At 39.3% G+C, this 13,993-nt stretch overlaps 1 protein-coding gene across 5 annotated transcripts in view; it reads right to left on the reverse strand.

Annotated features, from left to right (window-relative positions):
• Positions 1-602: 602 nt before the first annotated feature.
• Positions 603-13,993, reverse strand: part of LOC105465677 (mitogen-activated protein kinase kinase kinase 5) — a 243,220-nt gene continuing 229,829 nt past the window's right edge. For all 5 annotated transcript variants that reach the window (XM_011714252.3, XM_071096505.1, XM_011714250.3 and 2 more), the window contains 5 exons: positions 10,604-10,847; positions 5,463-5,575; positions 4,492-4,604; positions 1,803-1,879; positions 603-815 (listed from right to left, as the gene is read on the reverse strand). In XM_011714252.3, the coding sequence (XP_011712554.1) occupies positions 755-815; positions 1,803-1,879; positions 4,492-4,604; positions 5,463-5,575; positions 10,604-10,847 (608 nt within the window). In that variant the 3' untranslated portion in view covers positions 603-754. The remainder of the gene's footprint in view (positions 816-1,802; positions 1,880-4,491; positions 4,605-5,462; positions 5,576-10,603; positions 10,848-13,993) is intronic.

Raw genomic sequence — 13,993 nt, forward strand, 5'->3', positions numbered from 1 at the left:
TTTGTCAATACAAAATAAGAATTCTTTAGAAGTTATCAAAACAGTATGTTGAGAGTCTTTTTAATTTTTAGAGTAAATATGACACAATGGATAGCTTTAGAACAAGCTAACATTACTACGGTTCAAGCATGTGCAACTGGTACAGTTCAGTAGTACATAAACGACTCAAACAAATGTACGACAGGTCAGAAACTTAAGTTACAAAATATAGTCAATATTACAATTAACACAGAGAAGTAAAAACCATTGCTCTCAGATTCTGCACACTTAAAAAAACATAAACTTTATACAGTAATTGAAATTATGCATTTCTACTCAGATTATTAGAGCATATTACGAACACACAGAAGCCTAAAAAGTTATGGTCACATTTTGGTTTTGTTCCAGTGGTGCACAATCACATGAAATGTTACATCCGTTTTGTGTGAAATAAACATTTGGCTGAAGTGCAATAGCTGCTGCATTAAAAATATTTCCATAAAAATGCTTAGATTAAAATCTTCCTGAACGTTAGGGTTCTAATGTTCAGGATTATTTTAAGAGTCCTTATGAAGAGTCCTTAAAAATTATAGAAATAGATGTAGTTAGGAAATTTCAGTGTGTTTTGTCTGTTTTTTTTTTTTTAACGTGAGTAAACAAATACTGGATTTAAAGTGCAGCTCCTTTCTCCTCTCCCTTCGATTTTCCCACCCCTAAGAAGGTCAGATCTGTATTAATTTTTAGAATTTCCATTGAAGATTAAATTGAGCAACAGTCAAGTCTGTTTGTTTCGAAAGTCAATGATGGCCTTCCACAGTGTGCACAGCATCCCTCCCCTGTTGAAAGACACAAGAACATGGTGAAAAGAACATTTCATTTGAAACACTGCCCTTGAAATAGAAAAGTGACTTCTTAGCTTTCATCTGCTCTGGTCAGAAGAAGATCCCAAAGTCTGATCAGTTATTATGTATTCTTTTTGTATATATTTTCTCATCTTCCCTCCATTCCTTCTCTTTTCACTCCCACAAACTGCTGTGTCCCAAAACATCATTTCAGATTTTCAGCATTTTTGAAATGTGTCTTTATAATGGTGGGTATAATAGTTTTCTGCTTGGGCTGGGTGTGGTGGCTCACACCTGTAATCCCAGCACTTTGGGAGGCTGAGGCAGGCAGATCATGAGGTCAGGAGATTGAGACCACCCTGGCTAACGCGGTGAAACCCTGTCTCTACTGAAAACACAAAAAAATTAGCTGGGCATGGTGGCGAGCACCTGTAGTCCCAGCTACTCGGGAGGCTGAGGCAGAAGAATGGCGTGAACTTGGGAAGCGGAGCTTGCAGTGAGCCGAGATCAACGCCACTGCATTGCAGCCTGGGTGACAAAGCGAGACTCCGTCTCGGGAAAAAAAAAAAAAAAAAAGTTATATGCTTGGCCTTAATTAATAATAAATTATATCAGATTATACCAGGCTTTTGGAGGGCAAGTCAGCACCTCCTCCAAATATTTATTGAGTATAACACCATCATGAACTCAATTAAAGCATTTGTGTAAGGCAGCTTCAGAATATCTGCATGGACTTAGTCTGCATATTATTCAAAAAAATTCTTCCAGTTGATTTTCACTTACTAATATAGAAATATTGGTTATTAGAGCCCTCAAAAATAGAATGGTCCAACTAACTCAGTTTACTCAGAGCAGCTAAGAACTAGAGAGCTCTGTCCAGAACTGCAAAGCTAATTAGAGACCCAGCCTGGGCAGGTACTCAGACTTTCTTATATTAGCCTGGTACTCTTTCTATCGTGACAACAGAAAGAAAAGTGGTACCTTAGTCTCAAGCATTTTAAGTCATCACGTGTAACATAGTAGAGAACATCCAATAGTGTATAATCTTCAGCCAAAAACTGTAGAGAAAGTAGAATATGAACAAAAGTAAGATGTTTTATATAACTTTAATAAAGCACAAACTCTATTTATAATGTAAACCTTGACTATAATTAAAAATGAATCTAAAAATGAAATTACTAAAAACACAATCTTCTGTGATTATTAGGGGAAAGGCCTCCCTATTACTCAATAAATACAAATAAATGCATCCAGGCTGGGTGCAGTGGCTCACATCTATAACCCCAGCACTTTGGGAGGCTGAGGCAGGCGGATCATCTGAGGTCAGGAGTTCGAGACCAGCCTGGCCAAAGTGGTGAAACCCCATCTCTACTAAAAATACAAAAAATTAGCTGGGCGTGGTGGCATGTGCCTGTAATCCCAGCTACTTGGGAGGCTGAGGCAGGAGAATCACTTGAACCCAGGAGGCAGAGGTTGCAGTGGGCTGAGATTGAACAACTGTACTCCAGCCTGGGTGACAGAGTGAGACTCCATACAAAAAAAAAATACAAATGCATCCATATTAACTTCCAAATGCAAAAAGATTACAAGTGACACAGAACTTCTGAATGGTCTTCTAATGAACAGATGAGACTCACTTGTAATCACATCTGCTGTTCAAAAACAAATCTTGTATTTAGAAGTTCAATGCTATGTAGCTTTGTTTTTTCTCAAGTGGATAAAAAGTGTTCCTGGAAAGGTGTTGCCTATGCTTAATTTCTGAACTTATTTTTTCATGGTTAAGCAAAGGCACTTGACTGTAATTCACCATAAAAGCAGAATCTTAATTTGAACTGCACCTTTACATTTTTAAATTTTATTTTTTTTATATATATAGAGAGAGACAAAGTCTCACTATATTGACCAGCCTCATCTCCAACACCTGGCATCAAGCAATCTGCCTATGCTTCCCAAAATGTTGGGATAACAGGCGGGAGCCACTGCACCTGTCCTGAAGCTTTGAAATCAAATAAGAAAGGGCAATTATTTAGTAGATTATCAATTACTATTCCGTAATTGGGATTTGAGCCTAAGTTAGAGGAATGTATATTCTGGAGTTGTTTAAATTTATTCAGCTGTAACTTGTTAAATGTAGATTTCCAAGGCGGCCCGAAATTCTCTTAGTTAATAAATTATCAAGTCAAAAGAAGAGATATCTTTATTCTTATGTATTTAAAAAATTTAAATATAAAACAAATTAAAACAATATTGTATTAAGAGGGCCCCTCTATCAAATATTACAATCTTTCAATGTATGCCTGTGTGTTCATATAATGAACATAAATGCTATTCACGCTCATTACAAAAGTCTATAGGGGCCAGATGCAGTGGCTCACGCTTGTAATCTCAGCACTTTGGGAGGCTGAGGTGGGTGGATCACTTGAGGCCAGGAGTTTGAGACCACCCTGGCCAATATGGTGAAAACCTGTTTCTACTAAAAATACAAAAAATTAGCTGGGCATGGTGGCATATGCCTGTAATCCCAGCTACTTGAGAGGCTGAGGCGGGAGAATCACTTGAGCCTGGCAGGCGAAGGTTGCAGTGAGCTGAGATCGCACTACTGCACTGCAGCCTGGGCGACAGAGTGAGATTCTGTCTCAAAAAACAAAATCAAAAAAAGTCTATATGGAGCACAAAGGAATTAGATTATTATAGGTAAAATATGGTTTGTATAGAAAATGTTTCTGAAATAAGTCGACTAGATTCATTTCATTAAGTAGCAATAAAATAGCTGCTGCCTAGTGGAGTCTAATAATGTTGAAAGAGAATCAAAAATTTAACAAACAGGCCTAGCATGGTGGTTCATGCCTGTAACCCCAATACTTCGAGAGGCTGAGGTGAGAGAATCACTTGGGGCCAGGAGTTTAAGACCAGCCTGGGCAACATAGCGAGACCCTTTCTCTAAATTTTTTTTTTTAATTAGCTGGGTATGATGGTTTATGTCCATAGTCCCAACTATTCAGGAGGCTAGGGTGGGAGGATCACTTGAACCCAGCAGGTCAAAGGCTGCAGGGAGCTATGGTCACTGCACTCTAGCCAGGGTAACAGAGCGAGACCTTGTCTCCAAAATAAAATAAAAAAAATAAAATAAAATAAAAATTAACATACAAAGAATTAGAAACAAGAATTTTTTAAATTCTATCTTTATTTTTTTCCCACTTTTTCTGGTTCTCATTTCAAACATATTAAATTCCTAAGGGGCTCAGGACCACAGAGCTTTTGCCTGCCTCACTGTCTTTGTACACACTGCAGCCCCACTGCACAAGGTTCTTCCCTGGTCTCCCTCCCACACCCCTCCCGAACATACATACAATTGGCCTATTTACTCCCTCATATTCTGTTAGCCTTCAGCTCTTTCATCCCCTTCTCCAAGAATCTTCCCCAACCTCTCTCTCTCCCTGTCTAATAACACCTGATACCTTTTTCTTCACAGAATTTACCAGTGTAGAATCACATTTGTATCTGTGGAGTTAGCTGATTATCACATGCCTACCCTGGTCTGTAAGCCTCAGGAGGGCAAGGCTGGGTCTGATTTGCTTACCAGTGTCTCCCTTGTGCCTGTCACATAGCAGGCACCCAACATTATGAAATGAAGTGAAAGAATACTTGTCCCACAGACAGTTTTCTTTACCCGGCTTATAGTGTCTTCATCCGCTCCATTCACTCTCAGCCAGTCGGTAAGCTCAGAATCTTCAGTATTTGTGCCAGGAGAATTTAGGTGAAATACAGGCAGTTCAGGAATTTCTAGAACAGAATTTTGGGAAGATATTCTTAGTTTCACCTAACAGAGGTCATCTGAGACCCTCACAATCAACAGACATTTATTGATACTTTAAAAGATTTTGCTCTATCAGAGAACAGTTCATAGAAACAATTGAGTTTGGCAGTATAAATGATAGTATGAATAAAACTCAGACAAGTGAATTTACCAGTAAACAAGAAGCAAAAGCAATAATGAAATGATACTCCTACGTTATACTTTCATATCAATTTTATGGTTTCTTAGAATAAACTCTGTGCGCCAAAATTATACTCTCTGTTTTTCATGCAATAAAGACGAACACAACTAGCAGAGAACTATATAATGATCATAATCTCTTTTTCTACTATGAAAGAGCCATATATCTAAACAAATAACTGAGAATTCTGTTATCCTCTAAATGGGCTAAATAACATTCTCCCCACCTATGCCTTTTTACTACTACATCTTTATTCTATTTAAGCCTCTTCAAATTATAAGGAAAAAAGCTAGAATACACAGAATATAGATGCAAAATGACAAAAAATAGTATTATTTATTCTAGTAATATTGTGAAATCTTTAAAAATAAAGGAAGATTAAAAACATGGAGAGCCCTATTTACCTCAGGAATACGTAATCTCAGGAAAAGATGATTATGAATAATCTATTTTTACTGTACTTATAGAAATGAGTTTGCTAGAGTTAAAAATGAGATTTCTTTTTTTAAAGGAATTCCTGCTTGCAGTCATGGTAGAAGTGACAAATGCTGACTTAGCCACAAATAAAACTTCGTGTTGGCTTGCTTGGTTTTTTGTGGCAGCCTGGCTGAACAGTATTACTATAAAATTTTCTGCTATTCACCTATGGGTTGGGACTTAAGCTTCAGGTGTTTAATTTCTTGGTCTTTTTCTTCAATAGCTCGATGAAGGAGTGCTTGTAATTCCTTCTCTTTCCGAACCAATTCTTCCAGTAATCTGCAGAAGAAAAATACATTAGGTGACAGGGTGACCTTCTATTTTTATTTTTATTTTTTAGATACAAGGTCTCTCTCTGTTGCCTAGGCTGAGTGTAGTTGCCCGATTATAGCTCACTGCATCCTTAAACTCTTGGACTCAAGCGATCCTCCCATCTCAGTTTTCCAAGCAGCTGGGAATACAGGCATGCACCACCATGCCTGGCTAATTTGAGTTTTTTTTTTTTTTTTGTAGAGACAGAGTCTTGCTATGTTGTCCAAGCTGTTCTCTGAACTCCTGGCCTGAAATGGTCTTTCCACCTCAGTCTCCCAAAGCTCTGGGATTATAGGTGTGTGCACGTGCCATTGTGCCAGGTCTAGGGTGACCTTCTAGACATGAGCTATAATAAGCACGAATACCCCTGATTTTATTGAAATACAGATTCTGGTCCAGTGCCCCTGGAGTGAGTTCTGAGACTGTATTTATAATGAGCTCCCAAGTGACACTGATGTCGCAGGTCCACAGACCCCCGTGTCCAGAAGCAAAGCTTTGGAAGACTGTGCCTGCAGACAAGAACTGAAAACCTCCACCACAGATTGCCTGCCAAAATCCTCAGAGATGGGTTCTGCTATTTCTTTTCATGACCATAAATATCAAAAATATAAATATGGGATACAGATATTAACAGACCTATATTTTACATGTATGGACGCCCATTAAAAAAGTTGGCAAATGTGCATAATACCATAATCAATGCAAATCAGAAAGGTAATCACTTTTTGTAAACTATGAAAATTTGAGAAATAGTCATAGGTGAGGTCGCCTAGAATATCTGGCACATACCAAATTCTCAATAAATGTTCATGGTTGTTGCTACCATTGTGATTGTTACTATTAGTCCTCTCCCTTCTAAGGGGGAGGGGGTGAAGCGGGTAAAAGGATAGCTGTGTTCCTGGTACATTCAGTTCCTAGTTGGCATCTGATGCAGTCCCCAAAGAAACAAGGAGAAACTGTGATATTCATACCAAAGTTCTTACCCACAGAAGGTTTGCTATGCAACTGAGAGCCAACTGGTAACCTACTCACCATTTCCAATAGAATTTCTCAAAGAAAACATTCCAAGTTATGAAAAGTGGTGCTCTAATTTTTTAGAAAAGTATCTTAGTGTAACTTGGATTCAGAAATAATAATTTAAAATATATCATTATTAAGATTATTGAGATAAATCATTGCATAACCTACAGCTCTTAACAAGCTCTATTTGTTTCATTTTCTGAGTATTGATAGATTTAACTCAAGACCAAGTTCCATCGAAAAGTTTGTTTCTGCTTCACTTGACATACTCTGAAGGCAGCATCGTGCAACTGACAGATCTGGGCTTGTGTCCTGGTTCAGCTCTGCACTTCCTGTGTTAACCTTAGATAAATTACCTAATGCCTCCAGGCTTCAGTTTTCAAATTGTTTGTAAAAAAGAAAACTAAAGCTTCCAGAAAAGTTTATTGTGAGCATTAAATGAGACAGCATAGGTACAGTGCCAAGTCAGTGTCTGGTCTTTAATAAGGGCTGTTCTGTTCCTTGCTGCCTCAGTCCCTGGAAAACAGCCTTTCCAGGGCTCAGTGGGAAGGAAACCTGCCCAGACCCCCAGGCTCAACCCAATTCCCACAGGACATAAAGATGAGATCCTCAGATAGGAGAAGGGATCACAGCTGAGTAAGTAGCAGAGGTGGGACAAAAGTAAAACACAATGAGAGGTAGACAGAGAAGGTGGGTGGAGGAAAATAGTTTGACAAAGACAGCTGCAGGGTAAGTGTGGTGCACAATGAGGTGGATGAAGCAGCATGAACTAAAAGCTAGCAGAGGGAGCAGAGGGTTGGAGGGAACCTTCTTATCTACTCCAAAACAAATGATATCCAAAGAAATGGGCAGCAAGCTCCGTGTGAATGTTTAAGTTGGCAGTTTTTTGATCTGGTATGTATTTTTGTCCTACTTGCTAATTTATATGTATAGGATGGTGATGGTATCTTCTTACTGTTTTCTCAACGAACAAAGTGACATTTTCTAGAGTTTAACCTATGTAATTTTCCTTTTATCTTTTGTTAAAGTGAATGAAATGTGGACTGAGAAGGACTCTGTACTTGCATATTTGAGTCCTCGTGGACAAACTATAACTTAACAGGTAGACAAGATTGAAAACCTAACTTAGGAGTGTGCGTCTGTAACCATAGCTGAGTCTTGGCTAATCCCAGCAGCCATACTTCAACCACTCATATGCTGCTGAGTGTTCAAATAAGGTGAACACCAACCCATAACAAATCTAGCTCTTTCTGTACACTTCTGATTTCTGAACGTCACTTTTACTTTTATTTGCTGTAAATTTGTTCTGGCCATGAGGCATCCCTGAAGTCTCTCTGAATCTGCCGTGATTCTGGAGGCCACCTGATTCACAAATTATTTTTTTCTTGTTCAATTAAACTCCATTAAATTTAATTTGTCTGAAGCTTTCCTTTAACACCTTAAACACCAGAACTTTAACACTGGAAGCAGAGCATTGACAGCCCACCTCATTTGCTCCAAATCCAGCTCTTAGAGGTATTTATCTTAAGAACAATCCAGTATATCAATTTTTATTTTTACTTTGTGTTTATTTAGTAGTGCAATATTTTGAAATCAAGGCAACTGTCTGCCTTTCTGTTCCAAAAAAGTATGGCAAGATCTGCCATGAGGTCAATTTTTAACCTTGGATGGGCAGGAGTGGTGAGGTGGATTGGTGGGTAATTCCAGAACTGCAGGATAGGGAAATTAGATAAACAGGCAGCTCTTCTTGAGATAGGTTTTTGTTTTTGTTTTTGTTTTTGAGACAGGGTCTTGCTGTATCACTCAGGCTGGAGCGCAATGGTGCAATCATGGCTTACTGCAGCCTCAACCTCTTGGGCTCAGGTGATCCTCCGAGCAGGATAAACCTGATTTCCCTTCATCAGTGATCATCCTAAATATTCTAAGCTTACAATTTTTAATATGAGAGCTACAACCTTTCCTAAAAACACAGTAACATTTCCTCTAGATTCATTTTGCAGTAAGTATGCCTTTATATTTCAGGTAGTATTCAACTGAAAATTAGAAGGACCAACATGGACAGGACTGGTCCCTTATTTCGATTACTTGGTTTTTGTACTAAAGCTGCTGTCCTTTCTTCAAATCAAGGATGAAGCAAACATCGTCCCTCATGTCACTTTTCTGCGGGTGATGGAGAGCAGTGGGAGATATTACTGAAAAAGGAAAAACGAGGCTGATTATCTGTAGATTTCACAGATTCAAATGTAAATATGTAGAGGAAAAAGCAAAAATGTGTGAGTTGTTGTGAAAACTGCAGTTACGTACTAATGTAATAAAGAAATGTGGGTAAATGCTAGTCTTTCCAACAGAGATGGGCAGATGTGAGAAGCAGGCCCTCAGCTAGAACAAAGAGACCCTCAGAAGAGAAAGGAGGAAGCTGTGAAGAAAGCGGCCGGAAGCCCTCAGGGACTGCAGATGGCCCAAGCGTGGTAGACAGACAGTGGCGCCAGGGCGGTGAGCACAACGCTAAGCAAATAGGCCAAGGAGAGAAGGAAAAGGAGTTGTGTCTAGGCTGCATTAGGAGAGGCAGGTCCTATTGACATTGCCAGGTGTGTAGACAGGAGGTTTCAGGACCAGAAAAGCAGATGTACCAGCTCTTTGGTAAACAAAGTAGCTTTACTATCTGTGTAATTCTAACCAGAAGTTGTGGGTGGGAAGGGGTCAACCAAAACAGTAATGAGTGAACTTTCCTCCTCCAGAGATCACAGCAGGAGTCCAAAAAACACCACCACTCAGGACTGGGCAACAGAGAGTAACCTAGAGATAAGTGACTATCAGACAACTTCCATAATGATGGGGTGTTATCCTTGGACTCTTGCTTGAGAAGAGGAGGAATGAGGGAAACCAAGATTTCCATGAAGTCTCAGAAGAGAAAAGACCCAAGTTCTTTCCCACTAAATAGTAGAGATGGCAAGAGCTGGGTTTCAGAGAACAAAATTGGGATATGAAAGTCAAAGAGGCAACTCCCTTTATTAAAATAAGACTGCTCTGTGCACATCATAGAAGATGTGTCTATATGAATTTACTTAACCATGCAACCAAATCTTATGTTTCTGAATATAGGATGAGCTTTCACCACTTGTACTCATTTTGGTGTACCAGCCTGCCTTTAAAAACCTAAACTTTATGACTGGAAATAAGATATTTTTAATCTCCCTGGTGAACAACTAGAATTTTCAATTAAGGTTTCTAAATATTTGAACAACTGTTATTGATTCACTTAAAAAAAAGTTTTTAATGCAAACCCAGAGTAATAAAGTTAGTTTCCCACATGTCAACTGTAGGCAGCACAGGAAGCTACAAATCATAAAAATTCAGACCTTGAACTGTACCAACAACAACTGTGAAGAACAGGAAACATTTGCTGTTAACTTAATAATCTGATCTTGTGGGTTCTATGCTACCAAATTATCAAAGGCAAATTATACTCCAGATATGTTATAATATATCAAAAACAAAATAGAATCATAAATGTGGTCAACTATCTTCCTTTTTAGGTTCTAAAATACAAATCTTTAGCACCATTAATTAGTTTTGTTCCCTCGACCTCAGTAATCTTCCTCTCCTATAAGAACTTGACTGGGCTTTCAAAAACATGAGCTTTCTATTCTTTCAGCTATCTACCGGAAGGTACATGCTGCTCTGAGCCTGTTTCTTAGACAGTCCATGAGGCTATAACGAAGCTACTGGAAAAATCTTAGGGCACTTGGAGATGAAGAAGTAATCAAATGCTGCTGAAAAAGGCTTAAATTGGTAGAGGCAGAAAGTGGTATTTGACAAAAGAGGCTAAACTAAACCTCTCTTGTTTTATAAAGAAAGGCATTCAATCAAGTTTCCACGAATGGGATATGGGAGTCATATTCTGTAGACCAAAAACACATGCCCTTTAGTAAAAGTAAAAGAATAGAAACCAACCCATTTCAGTGTAGGACTTACCTATTGGTTTCTATTTTCATCCTTCCAAGCTGTACATTCAGTGACCGGTGAGCACTCTGGGAATCATGAGACACAGTAGAACTAAGCGTGCTCACGCCTGAGGTAGCCACGGCATCTTCAATGACAGCCTGAGGTCTTCGGACAGTTTGATTTGAAGGCTGTTCCTCATGGTCGTCTTCTACATCCAAGTCTTCTTGATCAGCAGTATCACTCTCAGATGCAAGGCTGAAATGTGGCCTTAGTTCTGTTTGGCATAATATCAATGGTAGCGTTTATAAAATATGACTCATTGCCTTAATTTCTTAAGATATGAGTGCTACCCTCCTGCCCCGCCATCAATAAGATATATTCCAAACTGCTTTTCCAAAAGTGAGGATGGATTTCTGGGCACTCAGATTTGTTCTTCTATTGAACTTGCAAAATTCACAAGATATTATCTAATTCAAACAGAATGATCTAATTCAAGAATGATCAATACATATTCACATTGCACATATGTGGGGAAAATGCTAGAAATCTGAAAGAAAGGCAAAGATGTAAAAACCCTTTAAGAATATTTAAAAGTGTTGGCCGGGCGCGGTGGCTCAAGCCTGTAATCCCAGCACTTTGGGAGGCCGAGGCGGGCGGATCACAAGGTCAGGAGATCGAGACCACAGTGAAACCCCGTCTCTACTAAAAATACAAAAAATTAGCCGGGCGCGGTGGCGGGCGCCTGTAGTCCCAGCTACTCAGGAGGCTGAGGCAGGAGAATGGCGGGAACCCGGGAGGCGGAGCTTGCAGTGAGCCGAGATCGCGCCACTGCACTCCAGCCTGGGCAACAGCGTGAGACTCCGTCTCAAAAAAAAAAAAAAAAAAAAAAAAAAAAAAAAGAATATTTAAAAGTGTTTATACAAGTAAAATTCATTTTCAGATTACACAATATCTGGCAACTATTAACTTGCTTACAGATAAGGAAACTGAGATATACAGAGATTATGTAAACACATGTGAGTATGCAGAATACTTTCTGCCTATAACATCCAAAATGTAAGGGGATGCAGAGCAGGTGCTGAAAATGCCACACACAGGCTGATACGTTAGTAAGACTATCTCTCTTTGACTATTAGGCTGATTTCTAGTGCGTGTTCTCCTTTAACCTGTTGACTAACCGTTGAAATTTAAACTATAGAAGCTACAAGTTTCCAATTTAAACACACTGTATAACATGACATCATCTGCATGTCAGTTTAGAACTTGGATGATATTGTGGCTGGGCACGGTGGCTCATGCCTGTAATCCCAGTACTTTGGGAGGCCAAGGCGGGCAGATCATGAGGTCAGGAGTTTGAGACCAGCCTGGCCAACATAGTGAAATCCCGTCTCTACTAAAAATACAAAAATTAGCCGGACATGGTGGCATTGCTACTTGGGAGGCTGAGGTAGGAGAATCACTTGAACCCAGGAGGCAGAGGCTGTGGTGAGCCGAGATCGTGGCACCGCACTCTAGCCTGGGCAACAGAACGAGACTCAGTCTCCAAACAAACAAACAAACAAAAAACTTGGATGATACTGTAAACTAAAAATAAAATTCTAAGCCCCCCAACTGACTGAAGAACCACCTACCCCCAGGTCAAGGGGATCCCCAAGAAAACCTGAAAAAACTAGCTCAGGCCATGATGGGAAGAAAGGTCAGATATTCCTTGTTATACCTCCTCCCTTTGGAGTTTAGGCACGACTGACCAGCAATACCATTAAAATAAAGATCATAAGGCTGACAAAACAGACTCTTTGTAGCAATAGGATACCAAATTCCAACCTGACTCTAGTATAGCATCCCATGACAAACAACAGGCCATAAAGGAAGTCACAGTATTTTGCCCCAAAATATATTTATTTGACATATTTTGGAATGGTCCTGCAAAGTCATCACTTGTCGGGGAAATCTGCATTCTGTAGACAATCCCTTCCCTTTCCAGGTCTTTTCCTGATCCCGGAGAGATTCAACTAAGAGTCTGACACTTTTTAAGGTCCAATAAGAGATTTTACCATCTATTCTCTCTGTAGTTTGCTACTTAGGGGCTTCATCTACATAATAAGAACCTTGGCTTCCACAATAGCCCTTATCTTAACTCAAGCATTTCTTTATGCTGACTTCAACTCTTCAGGCAAAGCTTAACTCTTTCAACCAACTGCCAATCTTCGAATCTACCTATGACCTGGGACCCCAACCACCTCCCCACCTCCCAATCCCTGCCAGATGTCCTGCCTTGCTGGGCTGAATATCTACCTTACATATATTGATTTATGTGTTTGCCTGTAACTTCTGTCTCCCTAGAATGTATACAACCGAGCTATAACCCAACTGCCCTGGGCACATGTTTTCAGGACCTCCAGAAGCTCTGTCACAGGCCATAGTCATTCATATTTGGTTCAGAATAAACTTCTAAATAGTATACAGAGTTTGGCTATTTTTTGTTAATAATATCTTCCCATAAGAAAAAATATTATAAATTGTGATTAAATCCTTAAACTTGGTCCACAAAAAGGAATTACAGTCATAATTTAAGTGAAATCAAGGTAGCAGAAATATTGAATTTTGACTCCATATACTCTGGCACATAGAATATTTATCAGATCATGGAACCTACTAAAAATCTGATGAAAGTCATAAAAACTCTCCCCAGAATAAAAACACATTCATGCAACATTTTGCCTAGATTTCCTGGTTTTACCTAGATTTTGCTATATTTGCACAGACTCCTGAAGCCTCTCCCAAGTTCATGAACCACACGTTAAGAGCCCCTGTGTAGAGTAGGGGAGTCCAGTGGGAGCAATGGAGGACCCCATCCCATCATTCTTATATGGGCGCTTTGGCAAGGTCATCAAAGTCCCACCAGCCAAATCCTCTAGGTAACTTTTATCTTTACCCTACTTGATCTGTGAACAGTATTTTCCTCTAAATCTCTGGCTGCTATTTTGCTTCTTCAGAACCTTTTTATCTACTACCTGCCCCCTTTTTAAGCTGGAAGCTGGGGTTCTATCCTTCACTTTTTCATGTTTCTACTTTTGCTCCATAGATGAGCTCATTCAAATCCATGAAGGTTAAGTACTTCTGACGTGTGGATGACAAACTCTACACCTCTAGCCCCAGTCCTATTACATCTAGAACATCCTGGACATTACTGTTGAGTAGGCACCTTAAATTCAACAATCTAAAGAGAACTCATCATCTTTTGATTGTAACAAAAACTAGAGTGTCCTTCTTCAAAGCCTGGTTTACATAGACCTGGCTTGCTTTATCCCTCCTTTAAAATTCTGTATAGTGGTTTTAAGAAGTGCATGACAGAAATTTTACCATCTTAATCATTTCTGAGTATACAGTTCAGTAGTGTTAAGTATACTAACAGTGCTA

The sequence above is a fragment of the Macaca nemestrina genome, chromosome 5, assembly GCF_043159975.1.
Source record: "Macaca nemestrina isolate mMacNem1 chromosome 5, mMacNem.hap1, whole genome shotgun sequence".
NCBI lineage: Eukaryota > Metazoa > Chordata > Mammalia > Primates > Cercopithecidae > Macaca > Macaca nemestrina.